The sequence below is a fragment of the Eutrema salsugineum genome, unplaced genomic scaffold, assembly GCF_000478725.1.
Source record: "Eutrema salsugineum unplaced genomic scaffold, Eutsalg1_0 scaffold_18, whole genome shotgun sequence".
Lineage (NCBI taxonomy): Eukaryota > Viridiplantae > Streptophyta > Magnoliopsida > Brassicales > Brassicaceae > Eutrema > Eutrema salsugineum.
This window is the reverse complement of record NW_006256846.1, coordinates 2,977,461-2,998,659: the sequence shown is the minus strand read 5'-3', so window position 1 is coordinate 2,998,659 and position 21,199 is coordinate 2,977,461. Positions and strand designations below refer to the sequence as shown.

Here is a 21,199-nt window from a genome sequence, read left to right as displayed (position 1 = left end):
GCCATCACTCCCTCCGCCAAACGCAGAAATATAATAGAGATAAAATGGGCTACAAAGCCCAACACTTTGTTTAGCAACCCAATTTTCAAGTTTCCTTTATCATTTCATTAATTTTGCCAGCTTCCATTACTATGTACCCTCTTCACTCTTACTATTATTATTATTATTATTATTATTATTATTATTATTATTATTATTATTATTTTTATTATTATTATTATTATTATTATTATTATTTATTAATTGGATAAGTCTTTTTAATGTTTCAAAATTTTAGCTCTAAACAAATTTTAATTTTCTGAGTTTTTATGTATATTTTTATATTTTGATTTAAATGAAAAAATTATTAATATATATATATATATATATTATATAATAAACGCTTCAGTTTGTGTTAGAAAGACAAAACTATCGAATTCTGAAAGTATAAAAATTCAAAGAAGTTTTAGTAGACTTCTGCTAGATCTCGAGTCGAACCACAAAATAAGATCCTCATCGTAGGAGTTATCACCCGCGGTTATGATGGAACTTAATCGATTTAAGATACTTTTGTTAATAACTTGTGATGAGATATGTGGGGGAAGGAGATTCACCATGTCTTCGAGCATTTATCTTATGCCAAAATGGCATAAGTTTGCTTGAAAAACATATCTCAATAAAAAAATTTTGATTCGGCAAAATGTCGAATGAGGTGATCTCAAAACAAAGATTACTCGTTTCCAAGGAGTCTTTGGGCATAGCCTGTCCAGAATTTTTGAAGGCGCTAGCTAAAAAAAGATGTTGCTGGTTGTACTGTACATTTTCATAATATAATAAAAAAACCTTAACAAATAGAAATACGTGTTATATTTCCATTATTTCATAGGTAAACAAAAATGTGTTTATAACTAAACCAATGATCTGTTGTTTCAAAGGTAAACAAAAACATTATAAAATACAATAAATACTTAAAACTTAAAAGGAAATTTCAAAACTCGAATCTTGTTTGGCTATTTAATGGAGGTTCAGAACCAGTAGACTAAGATCACATCTAGAAGTTTGTGGCAGAAACGAAATTAATAAATATATTAGCCCTAAGTTCATGCTTCCTTGGCTTGGCCCAAGGGCATCCCAAAGTCTCGCAGGAGTACCTAGATGAGTACAATAATTGATTTCTTGCTTTATTTGGGTCACCACAGAGAATACGATCCACTCTTTGTACCGTATTCCAAATTTGTATGCGATCACTTGTTGATAGTCGATTTAGAATCGCGAGCCATGTGAGAAAGGAGTACTTCCCCAATGTGTGGGTGAACTAGATGCCTTTGTACCACTCTTTTGTATGCTGTCTTGTTCGGATAAGATTCCATGTCCCTTTTCTCATACATGTTTTCAAATAGTATTTTTTATAAATTTAATATGTAATTAAAGTACAAGAGTTGTGTGTGTTGATCATTTTTTTCTAGAGTTGTATTTGTTGAACACTGTTTATTGAATTTTGTGTGTGTTGAGCATAATGTTTCTGAAAAAGTATTATATGTTGATTTTATTTTCATCAATATCAATTTAACCACCTTCGTTGATTGATTTCAAAGATATAATGTGAGGTTGTTGTCGTTTTTGGTCTTGGGTTAAAAGGAAGCTGGGATTAGTTGGGCCTTTCCTGGAAAAGAGCTGGTCCAAGTTAACATATATAAAGTCAACACCCTAGGTAAACTTCTTCTTCAATAACACGAGAACGAAACAGATTATTGAGGCAGAGGCAGCTAGAGAGATACAGATTACTTAGGAGGTGAAGCTTCAGGTCTTATCCTGCAAGGATTGGCGGTTGTTCAGTTCTGGTGTAGCTCGATAGAAAGTCCTTATCTGCTTGTGTTGGTACTAGCTGTGATCAAAGATACAAGTTGGTCAGATTACTTTTATAACTCGAGTCATAGTAAAAGCATAGTGGTTTTGTTCCACTCCCAGACGTACCTAACGGAAACTGGGTCAACAAAGTGTGTGTGTCACTTAGCTTCTAAATTCTGCGAACAAACTAAGTAGAACATCAACCTTAAATTGAATATAGACCATAACAGGACTTATAAAGATAAGACTAAATCTTTACAAGTGGTATCAGATTATCAGGTTTCAGGCGCAGGGGTGATTACGGTCCAGTAATCAGGTTCATTGTGATAAGGTGTTAAAGGTTCTAGGACGAGGTTGGGTGACAGGTGTTTTGACTGATTGTTGGAAGGTTCTTGTCTATCTTGGAGGTTGTAATTGTGCATCTGCAGAGTTACGATGGAAGCAATACAGAAATTTGAAATGGAGAAGTTTGATGGAAAGGGCGATTTCAGTATGTGGAAGTTCAGAATGCTCATGCAACTGGAACTCTAGGGATTTGGTAGTTCAACAACAGTCAAGGGAAAAGCAATCGAGGACTCAACCGCAGATACGAAGTCGTTGATTGTGTAACAGATACAGACGTGAGAATAAAGAACTTTATTTGTTCAAGTCTTACAACTATGGTTCTGCGAAAGGTGATGAAAGAAACCACAGCTGCATGGGCTTGGAAAGCTTTAGAAGCATACCAGACCAAGATTCTACCAAATATGGTATATATCAAACAAAGATTTGCTAGCTTCAAAATGGATAAGAACAAGTCTATTGATGAAAACATGGATGTATTCTTAAGGTTGGTCGATGAGCTAGAATGTCTTAACATTGAGGTTAGCGACGAAGATCAGGCGGTTCAGGTTATGTTAGCATTACTAAATCATTATGCTTCACTGGTACACACAGTGAAGTATGGAAATAGAAGGAAAGAAATGCTGACACTTGCTGAGTTGTACAGTCTGCTCATGCTAAAGAGGTAGAGTTGAGAGAGCTGGGTCTAATAAATCTGGTAGTGGTGCAGAGGGATTGCATCTCGGTCACGGGAAGGCTGGGAAAAAGTCTGAAGAAAGCAAAAGTAAAGGTAAATTTGCTAATGGAAAGAATGGGAAATCCAAGAAGAACTCTCAGGGTGGACAACCCAAGGTAAGAGAGTGATGAGTCTGCGGTAAAGAAGGTCATTATAAGAAGGACTGCCCACAGAGAAAATGTTCAAGTTTGGCAAACATGGCTCAGGAAGAAGAACCCATGATTCAGTTTGAAGTATTCAAAGGATCAGTGGGTTATGGATTCAGGGTGTACATTCTATATTACACCTTATAAGAGCTTGTTGTTTGACTTTAAAGAGCTTGAAGGTGGTAAAGTGTTAATGGGAAATAACAATTACAGTGAAGTCAAGGGAATGGTGTTGGGGTCGGTTTTCACCCCACGTAGATAATACCATCTCAAAATGACTAAGTAAAGAAGAAAGACAAATGGGAGAGCCGTTCTCACCAAGACAAGTGGGAGAGCCGTTCTCACCAAGACAAGTGGGAGAGCCGTTCTCACCAAGACAAGTGGGAGAGCCGTTCTCACCAAGTGGGAGAGCCGTGAAGATAGGCCAGTAGGGAGAGCCGTGAGGAAAAGAGAGATGGGCCGAGCCGTATCACAAGAAATGGGCCGAGCCCCTCTCCAACACGCCTGGGCCGAGCCGCGCTTCGGTGAGGTGGACCAGCTCATGTCTCGACTCAAATGGCAAACGTCCTAAGCCGTGGAGAATTTTAGATGGGCCGAGCCGTGGAAGAGCTTAGATGTCCCGAGCCGTGGAGAAGCTTAGATGGGCCGAGCCGTGGAGAAGGAGAATGATGGGCGGAACCGTGGCCTTGGGAGACGAAGCCCATAAAAACCCTAGGCGAAATACAAGGGCGGTGAGCCGCACGAGGCGATAAGGAAATATTCCGAAAATCTCTCCCGAGATTCTCGGCTAGGCGGTTCAGAGAGTTAGTATATATAGACGATGTATACAATTCATTCGGGAACTTTTGCAACCCTAAGCAATAAGAGCTAAACACTTTTACAGCAAGAAAAACTTTCTTTCGATCTTACTGTTCTTGACGATAAACCCTAGAAGTTTCCGATCCCTTAGTTTTCCTTAAACAAATTTCTGGTTGTGCGAGTTTTGGCTCACACAATTTGGCGCCGTCTGTGGGGAATCGAAACTTTCTTACTCTAAATCGACGAGACTTTAAGATCCGAAGAACATGGCGAGCAACATGATAACACCGTATTTTGACCACTTTTATGGATCGTTTTGAAATACTTTTTCTATGTTTTTAATTTCTTTTAAGTACCTTTATTACGTTTTTCTAGTATTTGTAGTTTCAAAACTCTTTTCAGGTAACTTAGGGAAAAGCTTAACAAAATGGATAGAAAACCAGATTTCAGCTCAGAGTCAAACCGTCAGAAGTTCACCCCTGATTGAAGGCCTTCTCACCGTCTGAACCAGCTCAAATTTAGAGACCTTAAAGATGGAAGTATCAGTTTTCCAGTTCACTTTACAGCTTGGCAATCCAACGGTTCAATCAAAAGATACGCGAAGAGCAAGATGTCCCGTAAACCAGCTGGCCAGCACTTCCACCCGCGGCCAACAAGCAATTTCCCGCGGTCAGGAGCATCCCGACCACGGAAAACCACTCATCCACCGCGGTCAGAGCACTCCCGACCGCGGCCTTCAACCTCCGAGCCCAAAAAGCCCATTTCTGAAGCCCACATTTGGAGAAACCCTAAGTGATGTCTAGAGAGGTCTTGAGCACTATAAATACATGTCTTAGGAGCCCTAGAAATCGTGTAACCTAGTAACCTAATATCATCTTTCATTACTTCAAACTTTTATTGTTTTTGCCTTAGATTTTAGGGAGAGAGAGATTTGTTCTCTTGAACCCTTGTTTTTTCTTTTTTAATTTCGGTTTCTATTCTACTTCTTAATATTATGTCTTTGATTTCGTTCTTTATGTCTGAGTAGTTTTATTGTTGGGATTAAGGGATTTTCGATGGGGATTTATATGTTCGGTGAGGATTCCATTGGCTATTGAGCTGAATCTTAGAACTTTTTCTTCTGAATTGGTTTTTACTGCATGAGGGTAGCGTCATGAACTACAATCTGATCCAGATGCTTGGTGACACGAAAGTGTTCATCAGGTATCAGATCTAGTTTAGAAGAGAAAAACAAACATAGGAGTGGAAACCTACCTATGGGCGATTTGTGAATTAGGACGAGTCTTAAATATAATGCATCTCTTCTCTTCCAGGGCCAGAGTGGAAACCTACTGGTCAGGGTTGAGAGAGATAGTTGTCTATGATCACGACAGTGGCGTATTCATACGTCCGTGACTCCAGTTCGAAAAGTTTAAGCTAAGATCTTATCAATTTACTCTCTAGCAATGTTTTGAATCGTTCGTACCCCTGAGAAAACTTCCCTGAACCTGCGATTTTTTCTCCATTGATTTCCTGTGATTTTTCTTTAAGCTTTAGTTCAATATTGTCTTTCCTTTTTAGTTCATTTTCATTTAAGCATTAGAATATCCGTTTTTATCATTTTTAGTTATTTTCGTTAAGTTTAGTTATTACGCCATTTAATTTCCGCACTCTCTTTTAATATTTCGTTTTTACATTTTAAACACACCACCAAACCCCCACAAAACCGTTTTTGTTCTAGACTTCCTTACTTTAACTTATTTCAAAGGCTTTTTGCAGCAAAAGATCCTCCTTCCCTGTGGATTCGATCCCTAAGTACTACAATTGATCAGCTGTGCACTTGCGGCTATTGATTTCAATTAGGGTAAAACTTGACAACCCTCGACAACCACATCAAGACCACCATCACAACACCCCTGACGACAACAACAACACCGGTAACGGCGCGGAGAAGGACGCTCCGGCATCGGGCACAACGACGGCAACGATCGAAACCCAGGAGGAGATGCGAAACATGATGGTTGCGTTGATGAAGAAAATCGACGAACAGGATAAAAGAAACGAGGCGATTACAGAGAGGCTCGACGCGATGGCGGCTGAGCGACTGCACCCAACTTGGAAAGCCGGAATTCCCGACCCGATGGATGGAATCCGGAGACGCTTCGATTTCTCGACACCTGCAGAAGCCTCAGGGAGCGGCGCGAGAAACCCCTCGGCTCCTCCAATGTCTCGTCTCCTCGACGAACAGACCCCCGCAGCGACCCGAGTCAACCTAACCGAGCCGCCCCCTCTCCGCCGAAACTCGAGGCGACGAGCCGGCGAAGAAGGAAACGATGCGATCGACATAGACGCCCAGCAGAACGACGGAACCACGAATCTGCAACAAACCGGCTCGGTTCGCCGAATAAGTTAAGAAGAGCTCGCCTCGGCACTTAACGGCGTCCGAACTGACGAAGTCTCCGATCCGAACCGCGGCGACAATCCAACCGAGGAGGAAGAAAACCTCCAATGGATTGAGCAGGCAGAGCGCGAGGACGAGCCGAGGAGAGAGGAGCGGAAGCGACCTCCCCAATCAAAGGGAATGACTCACGCACAAACTCTTGAACTCAAAGAGCTGCGAGCCTCGATGGCTCGTACGGTAGCTGAAATACGCGCCATGAAATCCCAAGTGCACAACGCGACAAGCGCCGCGCCCAAAATCGACCGAATGCTTGAAGAAACTCAGAGAACATTCATTGCAAGAATCACGGAGGCCAGGATCCCCGAGCCGGGGAAGGTGAGAACCCTGTTCTACAAGGAACAACCGACCCGAAGGCACACATCACAGCGTTTCGGATAGCGATGGGACGAGCCTTCACAAAGAACGCCGCTAAACTCACCGAGCGCGAAATAGATGCCGGATACTGCCTGCTCTTCGTGGAGCATCTCAAGGGAGCCGCACTCGAGTGGTTTTCGAGGCAGGAATGAAATTCAATCGGCAATTTTCAACAGCTCTCCGCTTTGTTCCTTAAACAATACACGATGTTTATGGACAGAGGAACATCTGATGCCGACCTGTGGACATTATCCCAAGGACCGAACGAACCGCTTCGGGATTACATGGCAAGATTCAAGGCAGTCGTATCCAAAATAGAAAGGATACGCGACAAGGCTGCGCTCGAGGCTCTGAAGCGATCTTTGTGGTACAAATCCGAGTTTCGAGGGGATATGGCTCTCAACACGCCGCAAACAATCCAAGACGCTTTGCACCGGTCATCAGACTTCGTCGTAAACGAGGAGGAAATGAAAAACTTGGACGAGCAGTACGAAGCAACGAAAGCGGCAATCCGAAGCTCAATTTTGCCGTGCCCCGCGAAGAAGGGCAACCCATCGAGCAACACAACAACGCAGAGCTCGGATGAACCTAGAAGCGGAGGCGCCCATAATTACCAGGTAGGCACCGGACGCGGAAGAGGAGAGCCGCGCAACAACAGTTGGGTGAGAAAGTCCGCCAACTACAACGAGAAGGCTTTCTGCGAGTATCACCAGACCTACGGGCATTCAACGGCTCAATGTCGAACTTTAGGAGCAAAGATCGCAGCAAAGATGGCAGTGGGAGAGCTCCAAAACGCGTTCAGCATCAAAGACCTCGTCCCTAATGAACAACAAGAGAGAGTCGAGCTGAGCGGCGCGGCGGAACCCGCGAATCCTCCCCGACGAGGCGATAACCCCAAGAGTGACAGGAGATGCGAACCTGAAGAGCGATCCGAGCCGAGGCAAAGGATCAATATGATCATGGGAGGATCCCAATACTACCAAGATACCGTATCCTCCATCAAAGCCTATCAGCGCCGAGCCGAAGCGAAGGAAAATTGGACAGAACCAACCGACATCCCAAATAGTCCTTCGCCGAGGAGGAAACGGCAGGAATTGATCGACCTCATAACGATCCGTTGGTAATTGAGTTAACGATCAGGGATCATGACGTAGCAAGGGTACTCATCGATACTGGAAGCTCGGTGAATGTCATCTTCAGGGAAACACTCAGAAGAATGGGAATCGACCTCTCCGAGGTCGAAGCAATCCCAAAACCTCTAACCGGATTTTCAGGAGAAACGACGATGACTATGGGAACGATCAGGCTTCCTGTGGTAGCTGGCGGAGTCACTAAGATTGTCGAATTCTGCGTCACCGATCACCCAGCAATATACAATGTGATCATGGGAACTCCGTGGATCAACGGGATGAGGGCGGTACCCTCTACATATCATATCTACCTCAAATTCCCGACCCCAGCAGGTGTTAAAACGATCTAGGGGAGTCAGAAGGAGTCACGAATGTGCTGCCTAGCCGAGCATAAGCTAAGGAACCCCGTCACCGAAGCACGAGCAGACATCGACCGCAAAAAGATGAAGACAGACCGAGAGCCCGCGAACGAGCTCTCGAAACTCTTATAGCAATTACAGATCGCGGAGAGCCGCGAAACACGCGCCGAGCCAGTATGCGATGCAGTGTACTCGGTATGTATAGATGAGGCGCGCCCGGAGCGATGCGTCGAAATAGGAACAAAACTGGAAGAGCCTCTGAGAAGCGAACTCCTTTCCCTCCTCAAGGAAAACATCAACACTTTCGCCTGGGCAGCAGAAGATATGCCAGGCATAAGCATCGACGTGACCTGTCACGAGCTGAATGTGGATCCGACCTTTAAACCAGTGAAGCAGAAAAGAAGAAAGCTCGGCCCCGAACGAGCCAAAGCAGTTAACGACGAAGTCGAAAGATTACTCGCCGAGGCCAAATATCCGGACTGGCTCGCAAATCCGGTGGTCGTGAAGAAGAAGAACGGCAAGTGGCGAGTATGTGTGGATTTTACCGACCTTAACAAGGCGTGCCCAAAAGACAGCTTTCCCTTGCCACACATAGACTGTTAACATTTATGGATGCGTTCTCTTGCTACAATCAGATCCTAATGCATCCTGATGATCGAGAAAAAACAGCATTCATAACTGATCGCGGGATATACTGCTACAAAGTCAAGCCGTTCGGGCTCAAGAACGCAGGAGCAACGTATCAACGGCTCATCAATAAAATGTTTGCAGCTCAGCTCGGAAAAACTATGGAGGTATACATCGACGACATGTTAGTCAAATCACTCAAAGAGGAAGACCACGTCGCGCATCTACGGGAATGCTTCGAACAATTGAACAAGCACAACATGAAACTAAACCCGGCAAAGTGCAGGTTCGCGGTCACCTCGGGAGAATTCCTCGGCTATCTGGTAACTCACCGAGGCATAGAAGCAAACCCCAAGCAGATCAAAGCTTTAATTGAGATGCCCTCTCTAAGGACGAAGCGCGAAGTGCAGAGGCTCACAGGAAGAGTCGCCGCGCTAAACAGGTTTATTTCCCGTTCCACAGACAAATGCCTGCCCTTCTACGACACCCTCCGAGGAAACAAAAACTTTGAGTGGGACGAACGATGCGAGACGGCTTTCCAGGAATTGAAGGATTATTTGGCGAGCCCACCAATCTTAGCAAAACCAGTCGAAGGAGAACCACTCTTCCTCTACATCGCAGTGTCTGCTACAGCTGTAAGCGGAGTGCTTATCAGAGAAGAACGATCCGAGCAAAAGCCCATTTTCTACATCAGTCAGACATTGAGCGACGCCGAGACTCGCTACTCCCAGATCGAGAAGGTTGCCCTAGCCGTCGTAGTCTTGGCTCGGAAACTGTGCCCGTACTTTCAATCACATTCGATTGTTGTGCTCGCTACGCTTCCACTGCGCTTGATCCTACACAGCCCTAGCCAATCCGGTCGGCTCGCCAAGTGGGCCATAGAGCTAAGCGAATACGACATCGAGTATCGGAACAGGTCGTCTGCAAAGTCACAGGTGCTCGCAGATTTCCTCATTGAACTTCCCGTCGAAGCAACAAACAAGCCGACACTAGACGAAGTGTGGACGCTGCACGTCGACGGCTCGTCGTCTAAACACGGCTCGGGAATAGGAATCGGCCTCACTTCTCCCACCGGAGAAATATTGGAGCAATCTTTTTGCCTGAACTTCCACGCCTCGAACAATGAAGCGGAATACGAAGCACTGATCGCCGGCATACGATTAGCGCAGGGAATTGGAGTTCGAAAGATAAGAATCTTTTGAGATTCACAGCTCGTAGCATGTCAGTTCAACGGAGAATACGAGGCGAAGGATGGACGAATGGGAGCTTACCTCAAAGTGGTCCGAGAGTTGGTGCAAAAATTCGATGAGTTCGAACTCACTCGCATTCCCCGAGGAGAAAACACCTCGGCCGACGCATTGGCAGCACTCGCTTTGACCTCGGACCCAGACCTCCAGCGAACGATCCCAGTCGAATTCATTGAACGTCCTAGCATCGAAGAGGTGGAAGGAGTTCGGCTGATAAATCCTCCTGAACAAGAACCAGAGGACGACGAAGCCTTTCCTATGGACGAAGACGCCTCAGCGGCCGAGCCGGAGTACGGCTGCGACAAAGAATGGCTCGGAGCTATCCGAATGTATATCGCCGATGGAGAGGTGCCAACCGACAAATGGGAAGCCCGCAAACTAAAAGCTCAAGCCGCGCGGTATGTCCTCGTCGATGGCGATGTGTTTAAGTGGAGATTTTCAGGGCCTCTCATGACATGCGTCGAAGGACCGGAGGCAAGAAAGATCATGCACGAGGTGCACAGCGGCGCGTGCGGGAACCATTCCAGCGGAAGGTCGCTCGCTATCAAGATTAAACGGCACGGCTACTTCTGGCCCACGATGGTCAAAGACTGCGAGAAATTTACAGCGAAGTGCGAGAAGTGTCAGCGGCACGCTCCAACAATTCATCAACCCACCGAGTTGCTCTCGTCAATTTCATCACCTTATCTGTTCATGAGATGGTCGATGGACATCGTCGGACCTCTATATCGCTCGAAGCAGAAGCGTTTCCTGCTCGTCCTAACGAATTACTTTTCCAAATGGGTCGAAGCCGATTCCTACGCAAGCATAAAGGATGTTCAAGTCGAACACTTCGTCTGGAAAAATATCATCTGCCGACACGGGGTCCCCTACGAGATAGTCACCGACAACGGATCCCAGTTCATCTCAACACGCTTCGAAGCCTTCTGCGAGAAGTGGAAAATCCGCCTCAGCAAATCTACGCCAAGGGTTTAGCCGAAGATTCAAAGCAGGGGAGCTCGTCCTCCGGAAGGTCTTCCAAAATACTGCCGAGAAAAACGCAGGAAAGGTCATAAAAGTGGTTCGTCCAGGAGTCTACGAACTCGCGTCACTAGCTGACGAGGCGATTCCAAGATCATGGAACGCAATGCACCTGAAGAAATACTATCACTAAGGATACATCACGACCAACACGAACTACAGGACGGCTTGATCCCTGCAAAGGGTACGTAGGCAGCCCGTCCTCGGACGGGTTCAGCTGTCCCCCCTCCTAAAAAGGGGGGAGAGTGGGTACGTATACATACCTCTTTTAACTCTACAATTTTAGCTTGCTCACTTAGGAACATCGCCACTTCGGCACATTCTCAGTTCGTTTTGAACCATCTACTTATTTCACGTCTGTTCATTATCGCTTCGGCTAGTTTCTCATTCCTTCTAAATCAGCAACTAATTTTAACAAGCTCAGATTTTTAAATTCTTTCACTCATCACTTCGGCATGATATCATGACCTGATTACCTCGGACCTTCGTTGGTCCTCAGTTTCAGTTCGGCAAACTAAGCCTCCGAACGCCTCGTCTCGTTGCTGGCCACAATGGGGCAACAAATACAAAGTTCTCTAAACGGACTTTTACCACCTTTCCTAGGACGAGGGTGCAAGTTATATCCTCTACGGATAAAAATGAAGCGCGCTATACAAATATCAGACCAAAAACGTATCAGGTCGTCATGGTTTACTATTGCACACGAGATTATAAGTCGAGACTACATCGCTTTCTCTAAAACCAAAGTAAACTCTTGAAACCCGGACAAGCCTACTCATCCTCTCGGAAACGCCGGTCCATAGTCAAATTCAATGAGACTACTAAATCATCCTCGGTTAACAAAAACAAAAACAAAACGCCTCGTCGTTTACACGGCTCGGCACCACCCAATGAGAAAAACGCCTCGGCGTTTACACGGCTCGGCACCACGCAAAAAGAAAACGCCTCGTTGTTTACACGGCTCAGCACCATGCAAAAAGAAAACGCCTCGTCGTTTACACGGCTCGGCACCATGCACAGCAAAAACGCCTCGTCGTTAAATACGGCTCGGCATTGCCCGCAAAAGTTTGCCTCGACGTTATCACTTAAAAACTTTCTAGCATCATCTAAACTCCCAGCTCGAGATTGAGAATCCAAACGAGATCATTAAAAACAACTCAACCCTTAGCCCGTATTTCTACCGATTTCGAAGAATTTGGTTAAGGAAGCAATCAAAATTATCTCGACACAGCAGTTTTCATCCTCGACAATTTTCTTTAAGCCAACGTTTTTCACAGATATTTTACACAAATCGTTAAAAATAAGTGCATCAAATCCTAAAACGGCTAAGGAAAAAAGAATATATCCATAAATGTCGGGTGGATAAAGCCGTCCAGGCACTGGTTACATAAAAGAGTTCAGAAAACAGATAAAAATCCTAAGTACAGGAGCATGAAAGACAAAACAGGGAAAAGCAGAGAGTATCAGGCCGCAGACTGCGTTTCACGCTCGGCGAGGAGGTTTGAGAGGACCAGCGTGCCCGCGTTTGATCCGTTCGGATCTACGACGCCTAAGTTGGCCGATGTCTCTTCGAGCGGCTCGTTGCCAAGGGTGGTGTCGACCGAGTCGGGCGATACGGGAGAGTAATACAACTCGCCTCGAATCTCGGAAGCAATACGCTCGTACGCCTCGTCGTCGGCATACTCACTCTCCCAGCTTTTCAGCTTCGCCTCCTCATCGTCAAGCGTCGGGGCGTCCGGCTTCTTCAGGTCGGCAATCATCGCAAGATTGCCCTTGATCTGCCCCAGATCGTTCTCATCATTTTTGGCCTTCTCAAGCCTGACCAAACCCTCCTCCACCTTGGCGAGGCGTTCCTGAAACTTCGCCGTAAGCTCTCGCCTCGCCTCCTTTTTTGCCCTCTTAACCTTGGCATCGAACAAGGCGTCCTTGGCCTCGATACGCCTCTTCAGCATCGCCACCTCGGCGCTTTTAGCTCTCCTCGCCTCCTCGAGGCGAATGACCGAGGCAGAGACCTTGTCAACGTTGGCGCGCAGAACGATCTTCTCCTCTTCCAGCTTGGACACTTGGGTCATCGCCTCGATGAGTTTCCCCTTCGCCGCCGCGGCTTCGTTTTGCGCCCCTTCCAGTTTCACCTTTGACGCCGCGGTCTCATTTCAGGCCTCGTCCAAACGACGCTCGACCTTCGACAGGTCCGCCTCATACTCGGCCATCAGGTCGTTAATGGCCGCGACAAACTGCAGAGAACAAACCTGCGTTAAACACTTCGTAAAATTTGCGAAAATAAAAGAAAGCAGATAGAACGTACCTTGGTACCGCGCTGCGCCATCGCGCCGTATGACCTCAGCCTCCTCAGCTTCTCCGGAGGAGGAAGACGCGTGTTCGCGATATTTACACGCGAGAACATGACGGCAGAAGCGTCGGGGTCGTCAACAACCAACTTACGCTCGTCCTTCTGAATGGCGACGCCCTTCCCCTTGTCGGTAGCCGAACGTTTTCGGCTAGAGTCATGCTTCTGAACAACCGAAGTCGGTGGCCTCGTCGACTTTGGGAGGGCCCGGTTCCACCTCGGTCGCTGCATCTTTCTCAGCCGCCTCGGCAGTGTCGCCTTCTGCAGCTCGGACCATTATATCTCCTTCCCGGCTCGGCGGGTCGGGTTGAAGGACGGCCTCGGCTTGCTCTGAAACCGCCTCGGCTTGCGCTGGAACTGCCTCGGTTTGCACGTGAGCCGCCTCGGCAGCTCGTCTAGCGGCTTCCTCTTCCTCGCGCCTCTTTCTTTCTCTGAGAGCGATTATCACCATTTTCTCCCGGGTATCTCTTGAAGAACTTGAGGACGAAGAGCTGACGGGGACTCCGGCAAGGATGGTTCGCGCTTTTTCTACTCTTTCGAGGGTGAAGTTCTTTCTCCAATTAACCTTAGCGCCAAAAGAGAGTCTCGAACGGTAAAGAGGCCGTCGGGAATCGGGGGAAGAAAGCACCGAACTGCAAAACAAAGCAAAAAGGAAAAATTTGCAGAAAAGGAAGAAGATGCCAAAAATAGTTCCGAGCCGAGGCAAAGCTTCGGGTCGGCTACCAAGTGGTCCCCAAGCGGTCTTGGTTCTTTAAACGTAATTCTTGCCGACCGACGCCTCGTTCACCAAGACGTAAAAGAAGCGTTCGGTCCAAAACTGATCCTTGCTGGGAAAACCGCCGATGATCCGTCGCTTCGCCTTGTTGGAAATATAGAATCTATTTCCCTTCGGAGCTTTCCTGACTTCCAGCAAGTTCAGCAGGTGATTCAGCTCGATATCAATTCCGCATTCAAAGATTTGAACTAAGATGCCGATCATATGCCGTAATCCCCTCGGCATGATTTGCCCAATCGAGATCCCGTGCTTCCAGAGATATTTGAGGATCACTCCGGGGATCGGGAACCAGAGGAAGCAAAGCTCGAAGAATGCCTTGTACAGAGTGAAATGATTCTCTGGAGGGTTGTCGGCTCGGTCGCTCTTCTCTGGAACGACGAACTCCACCGCCTCGGATATCCCGAAGCGATGCCTCAACGCCTCAAGCGACTCAAGGGAGCAGAGTGTAGATCCAGGCGGGTCAGGTTTTTGTCTCTTAACTCTCTGCCCTCGCCCAGATGTGGAAGCGCCTCGGGACGCCATGAGACGTTCCAATTCAAGCTTCGCCTCGAAAAGGTCAAAGGGAAATGCCTCCTCCTCGGCCTTGAGTGCGGCGCGGTTAATGTCCTCATCAGGAACAAGATCTTGGGGACGGCTCGTCGAAACCGACGGCTCGCCATCCAGAGAGCAGACATTTGATGGGCTTGCATGGTTTGACGCTTCGTCAGATGAGCGATTGGAGGGGCTCGGCGAAACAGACGCCTCGGAGGATTCCGCCGTACCTCTCGCCTCAGCATCTACGCGGCTCAGCTCGTAATGAAAAAGTGAATCCAACGAATCGTCGAAGCAGCTCGGAAACCCTAGCCGGAAAATAAATAAACTAGAGAGAGAAAGAAGAGAGAAGGGAGAGCTACCTTTAGTAAAAACGAGTGAGTCTGATGATAATGAGGAAGAATGAAGGAGCTCACCCATTTATAGGAAAACCGAAGCGCGTGAATTCCGCGTAAACCTCGGGAAACCTTCCAAACAGCGCGTGGAATCCGCAGTGAAATGGCTAGATCGAATTGCGTCGGTCGCACGCGCCAATAAATCAGGAATCTTCTCTCGGAAGACCGTCGGTCGCACGCGCCAATAAATCAGGAATCTTCTCTCGGAAGACCAACAGTTGGGATATCCAAGTTTTCATCCGGTGTCTGACCAAAGAAAACGCCTCGTCGTTAACGAAACGGCTCGGCGCTAACTCTTGCTCTTGAAACGCCTCGTCGTTAACGAAACGGCTCGGCGCTAACTCTTGCTCTTGAAACGCCTCGTCGTTAACGAAACGGCTCGGCGCTAACTCTTGCTCTTGAAACGCCTCGTCGTTAACGAAACGGCTCGGCGCTAACCCTTGCTCTTGAAACGCCTCGTCGTTAACGAAACGGCTCGGCGCTAACTCTTGCTCTTAAAACGCCTCGTCGTTAACAAAAACGGCTCGGCACGAACTTTCCTCGAAACGCCTCGCCCTTTGTTCGGCTCGGCATAACCTTCTCAAATCGCCTCGGCTCATCATTACCAAACAAAATCGCCTCGTCCTTAAACTTGCCTCGGCACCCTCGGCACTCCCTGGAAACGCCTCGGCGTCATCATTCCCAAAACACCTCATCTGGGCTTATGTCATAACAGCTTGACTCGATGGTTTATCCTACGGTCAGGAATAATGGACCTCGTCACTCTCGCCTCCGAAACTGACGAGCTGGGGGCTAACTGTTGGGGTCGGTTTTCACCCCACGTAGATAAGACCATCTCAAAAATGACTAAGTAAAGAAGAAAGACAAATGGAAGAGCCGTTCTCACCAAGACAAGTGGGAGAGCCGTTCTCACCAAGACAAGTGGGAGAGCTGTTCTCACCAAGTGGGAGAGCCGTGAAGATAGGCCAGTAGGGAGAGCCGTGAGGAAAAAAGAGATGGGCCGAGCCGTATCACAAGAAATGGGTCGAGCCCCTCTCCAACACGCCTGGGCCGAGCCGCGCTTCGGTGAGGTGGACCAGCTCACGTCTCGACTCAAATGGCAAACGTCCCGAGCCGTGGAGAATTTTAGATGGGCCGAGCCGTGGAAGAGCTTAGATGTCCCGAGCCGTGGAGAAGCTTAGATGGGCCGAGCCGTGGAGAAGGAGAATGATGGGCCAAACCGTGGCCTTGGGAGACGAAGCCCATAAAAACCCTAGGCGAAATACAAGGGCGGTGAGCCGCACGAGGCGATAAGGAAATATTCCGAAAATCTCTCCCGAGATTCTCGGCTAGGCGGTTTAGAGAGTTAGTATAAATAGACGATGTATACAATTCATTCGGGAACTTTTGCAACCCTAAGCAATAAGAGCTAAACACTTTTACAGCAAGAAAAACTTTCTTTCGATCTTACTGTTCTTGACGATAAACCTTAGAAGTTTCTGATCCCTTAGTTTTCCTTAAACAAATTTCTGGTTGTACGAGTTTTGGCTCACACAAATGGGAAATTTAAAGATTGTTAATCCGGATGGCACAACTGTGGTGTTAACAGAGGTAAGATACATGCCTACTATGGGTAGAAACCTGATATCATACGGTCAGTTAGAGAAGAATGGTTGCAGCTATGAAGGTAAAGATTTCAGTGTGACATATTTCAATCAAGGGACGAAAGTGATTTTAGGAAACTACAAAGATGGTTCGTATTATCTGGAATGGTCAACTGTGGATGGTAAAGTGTCAATAGCAAGGGCTGAAGTAAATCTTACCAACAAGTGGCATTAAAGGCTGGGACACATGAGTTTAAAGAACATGAATCTTCTGGTCAAAGAAGGATATCTGAGTTCAAAGGAGGTTCACACGTTGGATTTCTACGAAGAATGTGTTCTACGAAAATCCTACAAGTTAAGTTTTCCTACTGGTAAACATACATCATCAGATATTTTCGAATATGTTCACAGTGACTTCTGGGGTTTCAGCTGCAAATGCTGAGAGCTTATCAGGCTGCAAGTATTTTCTAACACTTATTGACGATCAATCAAGAAAAGTCTGGATCAGATTTCTTAGGGGTAAAGATGAAGTGTTTGAAAAATTTTCAGAGTGGAAAGTGCTTGTTGAGAATCAGACAAGAAAAAGGATTAAATGTCTACGAACATATAGTGGTCTAGAATTCTGCAACACTCAAATGGACAAGTTGTGCAAGGATTCAGGAATTCGAAGGCACACGACTTGTTCATACACTCTGAAACAAAATGGGATCGCAGAAAGAATGAATAGAACTATTGCTGACAATATAAGGTGTATGCTGGTAGAACTATGTTGGAAAAGAGATTTTGGGCAGCTGCAGCTGCTACGGTGGTTTACTTGATTAACATAACTCCAAATGCTTCATTGAAGTTCAAGATACCAGAAGAAAAGTATTCATTGGACAAGAATCATACACGGGATATTGTTGACAGACCTATTAAAAAGAAGATCGTCGGGTGTAAATGGATTTTCAAGTTAAAAGAGGGAATTCCAGGTGTAGAATCACCAAGATACAAGGCGAGGCTTATAGCTAAAGGTTTTACCCAGGTGGAAGGTATATACTACAATGACATATTCTCACAGTAGTTAAACAAGTATCCATTCGGATTATGTTGTCGGTTGTGGTCAATTTTGACATGGAGCTGGAGCAGCTAGATGTTAAGACTACGTTTTTGAATGAGAAGCTTGATGAGGTAATCTACATGGAACAATCAGAAGGTTTTATCTAGAAAGGTCAAGAAGGCAAGGTTTGCTTATTGAAAAGACCGCTCTATGGACTGAAACAGCCACCGAGGCAATGGAACCAAAGGTGTAATATGTTTATCAAGTCTCAAGGGTTCAGGAGGTGTGTTAAAGATCCGTGTGTCTACTACAGGGGATCAAAAATAAAGGAAAATATCTATTTGCTACTCTATGTAGATGACATGCTGATAGTAGCCAAAGATATGAAAAAGATCAAGATTCTTAAGGAAAGTCTGAGCACAGAATTCGAAATGAAGTATCAAGGTCCAGCTAATAGGATACTTGGGATGGATATAGTTTGAGATAGAAGCAAATGAACTTTGAAATTGACACAGGGAAGATATTTGAAACAAGTTTTGAGGACATTTAACATGGAAAACTGTAAAGCAGTAGTGACTCCTGTGAATTCTCAGTTTAAGCTTAGAAGTCTGACTCAGGAAGAATGGAAAACAGAGGCTAAATTAATGGAATCAGTTCCCTATGCTAGTGCAGTGATAGAATCAAGGCCTGATTTGGGATTCGCCATATGCTGGTCAGCAGGTTCATGGCTAAACCGGGAAGGGATCATTGGGCAGCAGTTAAATGGGTGTTACAGTATCTTCAGGGTGCAGTTGGTTTGGGACTTACGTTTACTAAGTCAGAAGTGTTTGAAACAGAAGGCTCCAGCGGTTCAGATTATGCCACTGATCCAGACAAAAGGAGATCAGTGACAGGGAATGTTTTTCAATTAGGTGGGAACACTGTTAGTTGGAGAGCTACATTGCAACATTTAGTGGCATTATCCACTACGGAGGCAGAGTACATGGCTTTATCTGAGGCTACTAAGAAGGGGTTGTGGTTAAGAGAATTCTGCAATGAGTTAGGATTCGATTTCGAGTCTTTTAAATTGAATTGCGATTCTCAAAATGATACTTGCTTAGCTAAAAATGCAGTGCATCAAGACATCACTAAGCATGTTTGCTACTAAGATTCATAGACGAGGGGTTGGTTCAAGTACAAAAGATTCATACTACAGCAAATCCTGCGGATATGCTTACTAAGTGCTTATCTGGCAAGGCGTTTGAGAGGTGTCTCAATCTTCTTCAGGTCATAGCTTGATCTCTTGGAGATGCGCCGTGTGATAGTCTTTTTGGTTGGATCATCTCACAGAAGGACAAAGGAGAAACGGTGTCAGTTTCTTAAAGGTAACCAACAAGGGATTTCCTAAACACTATTCTGGTAAAGCAAAATGTCAGAAAAGGAATACGATTCTGGTGATAGTAATCTTACCTGGTGCGACATAAGAGTATGTTGTATTCTCGTATTTCTTCAAGGAACATCTCTCGTGGAGCAGAGAAGAGAGGTAAAGAGAAGAATCAGAGTTCTTTTAAAAACTCAAATGAAAAAGGAGTAAAGTCTAAGAGGTTCATCGGTGAAGAAGAATCTAAAGAGTGACTTACTTGAGGTTAAATTGGGCTTGATGGAGGCTGGACAAAGCGGAAGCGTGAACACCGGTAGAGGAAGAGACGCCAAAGCTGAGGTCAGGATCAATTCGACTGGGTCTCACGGTCGTGTAGCTGCGATGACAAAGGAGCTTACATGACTGAGTGGTGATGGCAGCTAGGGTTTGTGGTTCGGACAAAAGAACGACAAAGGTGGAGATTTAAGAGATTGTTGTCATTATAGGTCTTTGGCTAAAAGGAAGATGGGCTCAGTTGGGCCTTACCTGGAAAAGCGCTGGCCCAAGTTAAAATATATAAAGTCAACACCATAGGTCAACTTCTTCTTCTATGCCACAAGAACGAAACAGAGTATTGAGGCAGAGGCAGCGAGAGAGATAGAGATTACCTAGGTGGTGAAGCTTCAGGTGTTCTCCAGCAAGGATTGACGGTTGTTCAGTTCTGATGTAGCTCGCTAGAAAATTCTTATCTGCTTGTGTTGGTACTAGCTGTGATCAAAGATACAAGTTGGTCAGATTACTTGTATTACTCGAGTCATAGTAAAAGCAAAGTGGTTTTGTTCCACTCCCAAACGTACTTAACGGGAACTGGGTCAACAAAGTGTGTGTCTCTTAGTTTCTAAATTCCGCAAAAAAAACTAAGTAAAACATCAACCTTGAATTGAATCTAGATCATAACTGGGACTTATAAAGATAAGACTAAATCTTTACATATAACAGTGAAACGAGATTCCATTACTGAGGATAATTGCAAGCAAACCAATATAAACAAATGATTTATCTCTCATATCGTGCGAGAGAGAGGGAAAAGTGTCACGGCCCAATTCTAGCCCAATTAGCCTTGGATCATCTTAAGCATAATAAACTGGATCAAAGGGGTTTATCGTAACGCATGTGTTCCGGGATATTCTTACCAGACGAGAAGATGGTTAAGGACAGTAGGAGTTGCGCAAAAAAAAGGCTTAACTGAGGATAGAAGCGTTAAGGAGCTGTAACAACCCCATCAACGCTTGCCTTCTAGCATAATGCCACATCTTCTTCTAAGTCAGTAAGAGCGACTTTAACTCCTTTCTGTCCATTATGGTGGTTAAGTTTTCCCGACTCTAGACTGAAGAGTTGGATTTTAGATAGAGAATTCACAAACTGAGAAAGAAAATGAAGTGGATATTCTCATTGTATTGCTTTAAAATTTTTAGCCGGTTTCAAATGAGGATCCCACACATATTATATACAAGTCCACTTTCAAAATGGACAGTGAAGATTAAATCAATCCAACGGTGGAGCATATTACTGATGCGGATGTGGTGTGCGGGTGTCAAGTTTTACTCTAAATGAAATCAATGAGTCACAAGTGCACAACTGATCGATTGTAGTACTTAGGGATCGAATCCACAGGGAAAGATGTTATTTCCTGCAAAAGTCTTCGAAAGAAATATAAAACAAAGAAGTCTAGAACCAGGCGATTTTTAAAGGAGTTTTGGTGGTGTCTTTAAAATGTAAAAACTAATCTTAACGGGGAAATACGGGAATCAAAATGACCTAATAACTAAACCTAATGAAATCGACTAAAAACGATGAAAACGACTAGACCTAAATTGCTTAAATGAAAAGCGGTTGGAATAATAAAATAACCTAATGACCAAAGCTTGTATTAAAATCGGTGAAAAATTATAAAGACGAGACACTGGGTTTTCAGGAAAATTTTTATCGGGGATGAACGATTCAAAAAAAATTGCTAAAAAGTAAATTAAAAGATCATAGCTAAAACTTTTAGAACTCGAGTTATGAACGTATGAATACGCCACTGTCGTGATCATAACCAACTATCTCTCGAAACCCTGACCAATAGGTTTCCACTCTGGCCCTGAAAGGGAAAAGATGCAAGCTTGCTTAAGACTCGTCAACA

At 45.4% G+C, this 21,199-nt stretch overlaps 1 protein-coding gene across 7 annotated transcripts; it reads right to left on the bottom strand.

The window, feature by feature from the left end:
- Window positions 1–940: 940 nt before the first annotated feature.
- On the bottom strand, window positions 941–19,485 carry LOC18020415. 7 transcript variants are annotated; one of them, XR_002900004.1, is made up of 4 exons: window positions 19,125–19,485; window positions 18,893–18,980; window positions 1,954–2,014; window positions 941–1,864 (listed from the first exon to the last, which is right to left on the bottom strand). XR_002900004.1 is itself a non-coding variant. In XM_024157307.1 (3 exons), the coding sequence occupies exon 3, from the start codon at window positions 13,075–13,077 to the stop codon at window positions 12,469–12,471; it is 609 nt and encodes a 202-aa protein (XP_024013075.1). In that variant the 5' UTR covers window positions 13,078–13,239; window positions 18,893–18,997; window positions 19,125–19,473; the 3' UTR covers window positions 11,588–12,468. The 7 variants fall into 7 exon arrangements, 2 of the variants coding, with proteins under 2 accessions (XP_024013075.1, XP_024013076.1); XR_002900001.1 differs by having other exon boundaries at window positions 18,893–18,997; window positions 19,125–19,473; XR_002900003.1 differs by having other exon boundaries at window positions 1,954–2,003; window positions 18,893–18,997; window positions 19,125–19,473.
- Between the last annotated feature and the right edge of the window lie 1,714 nt (window positions 19,486–21,199).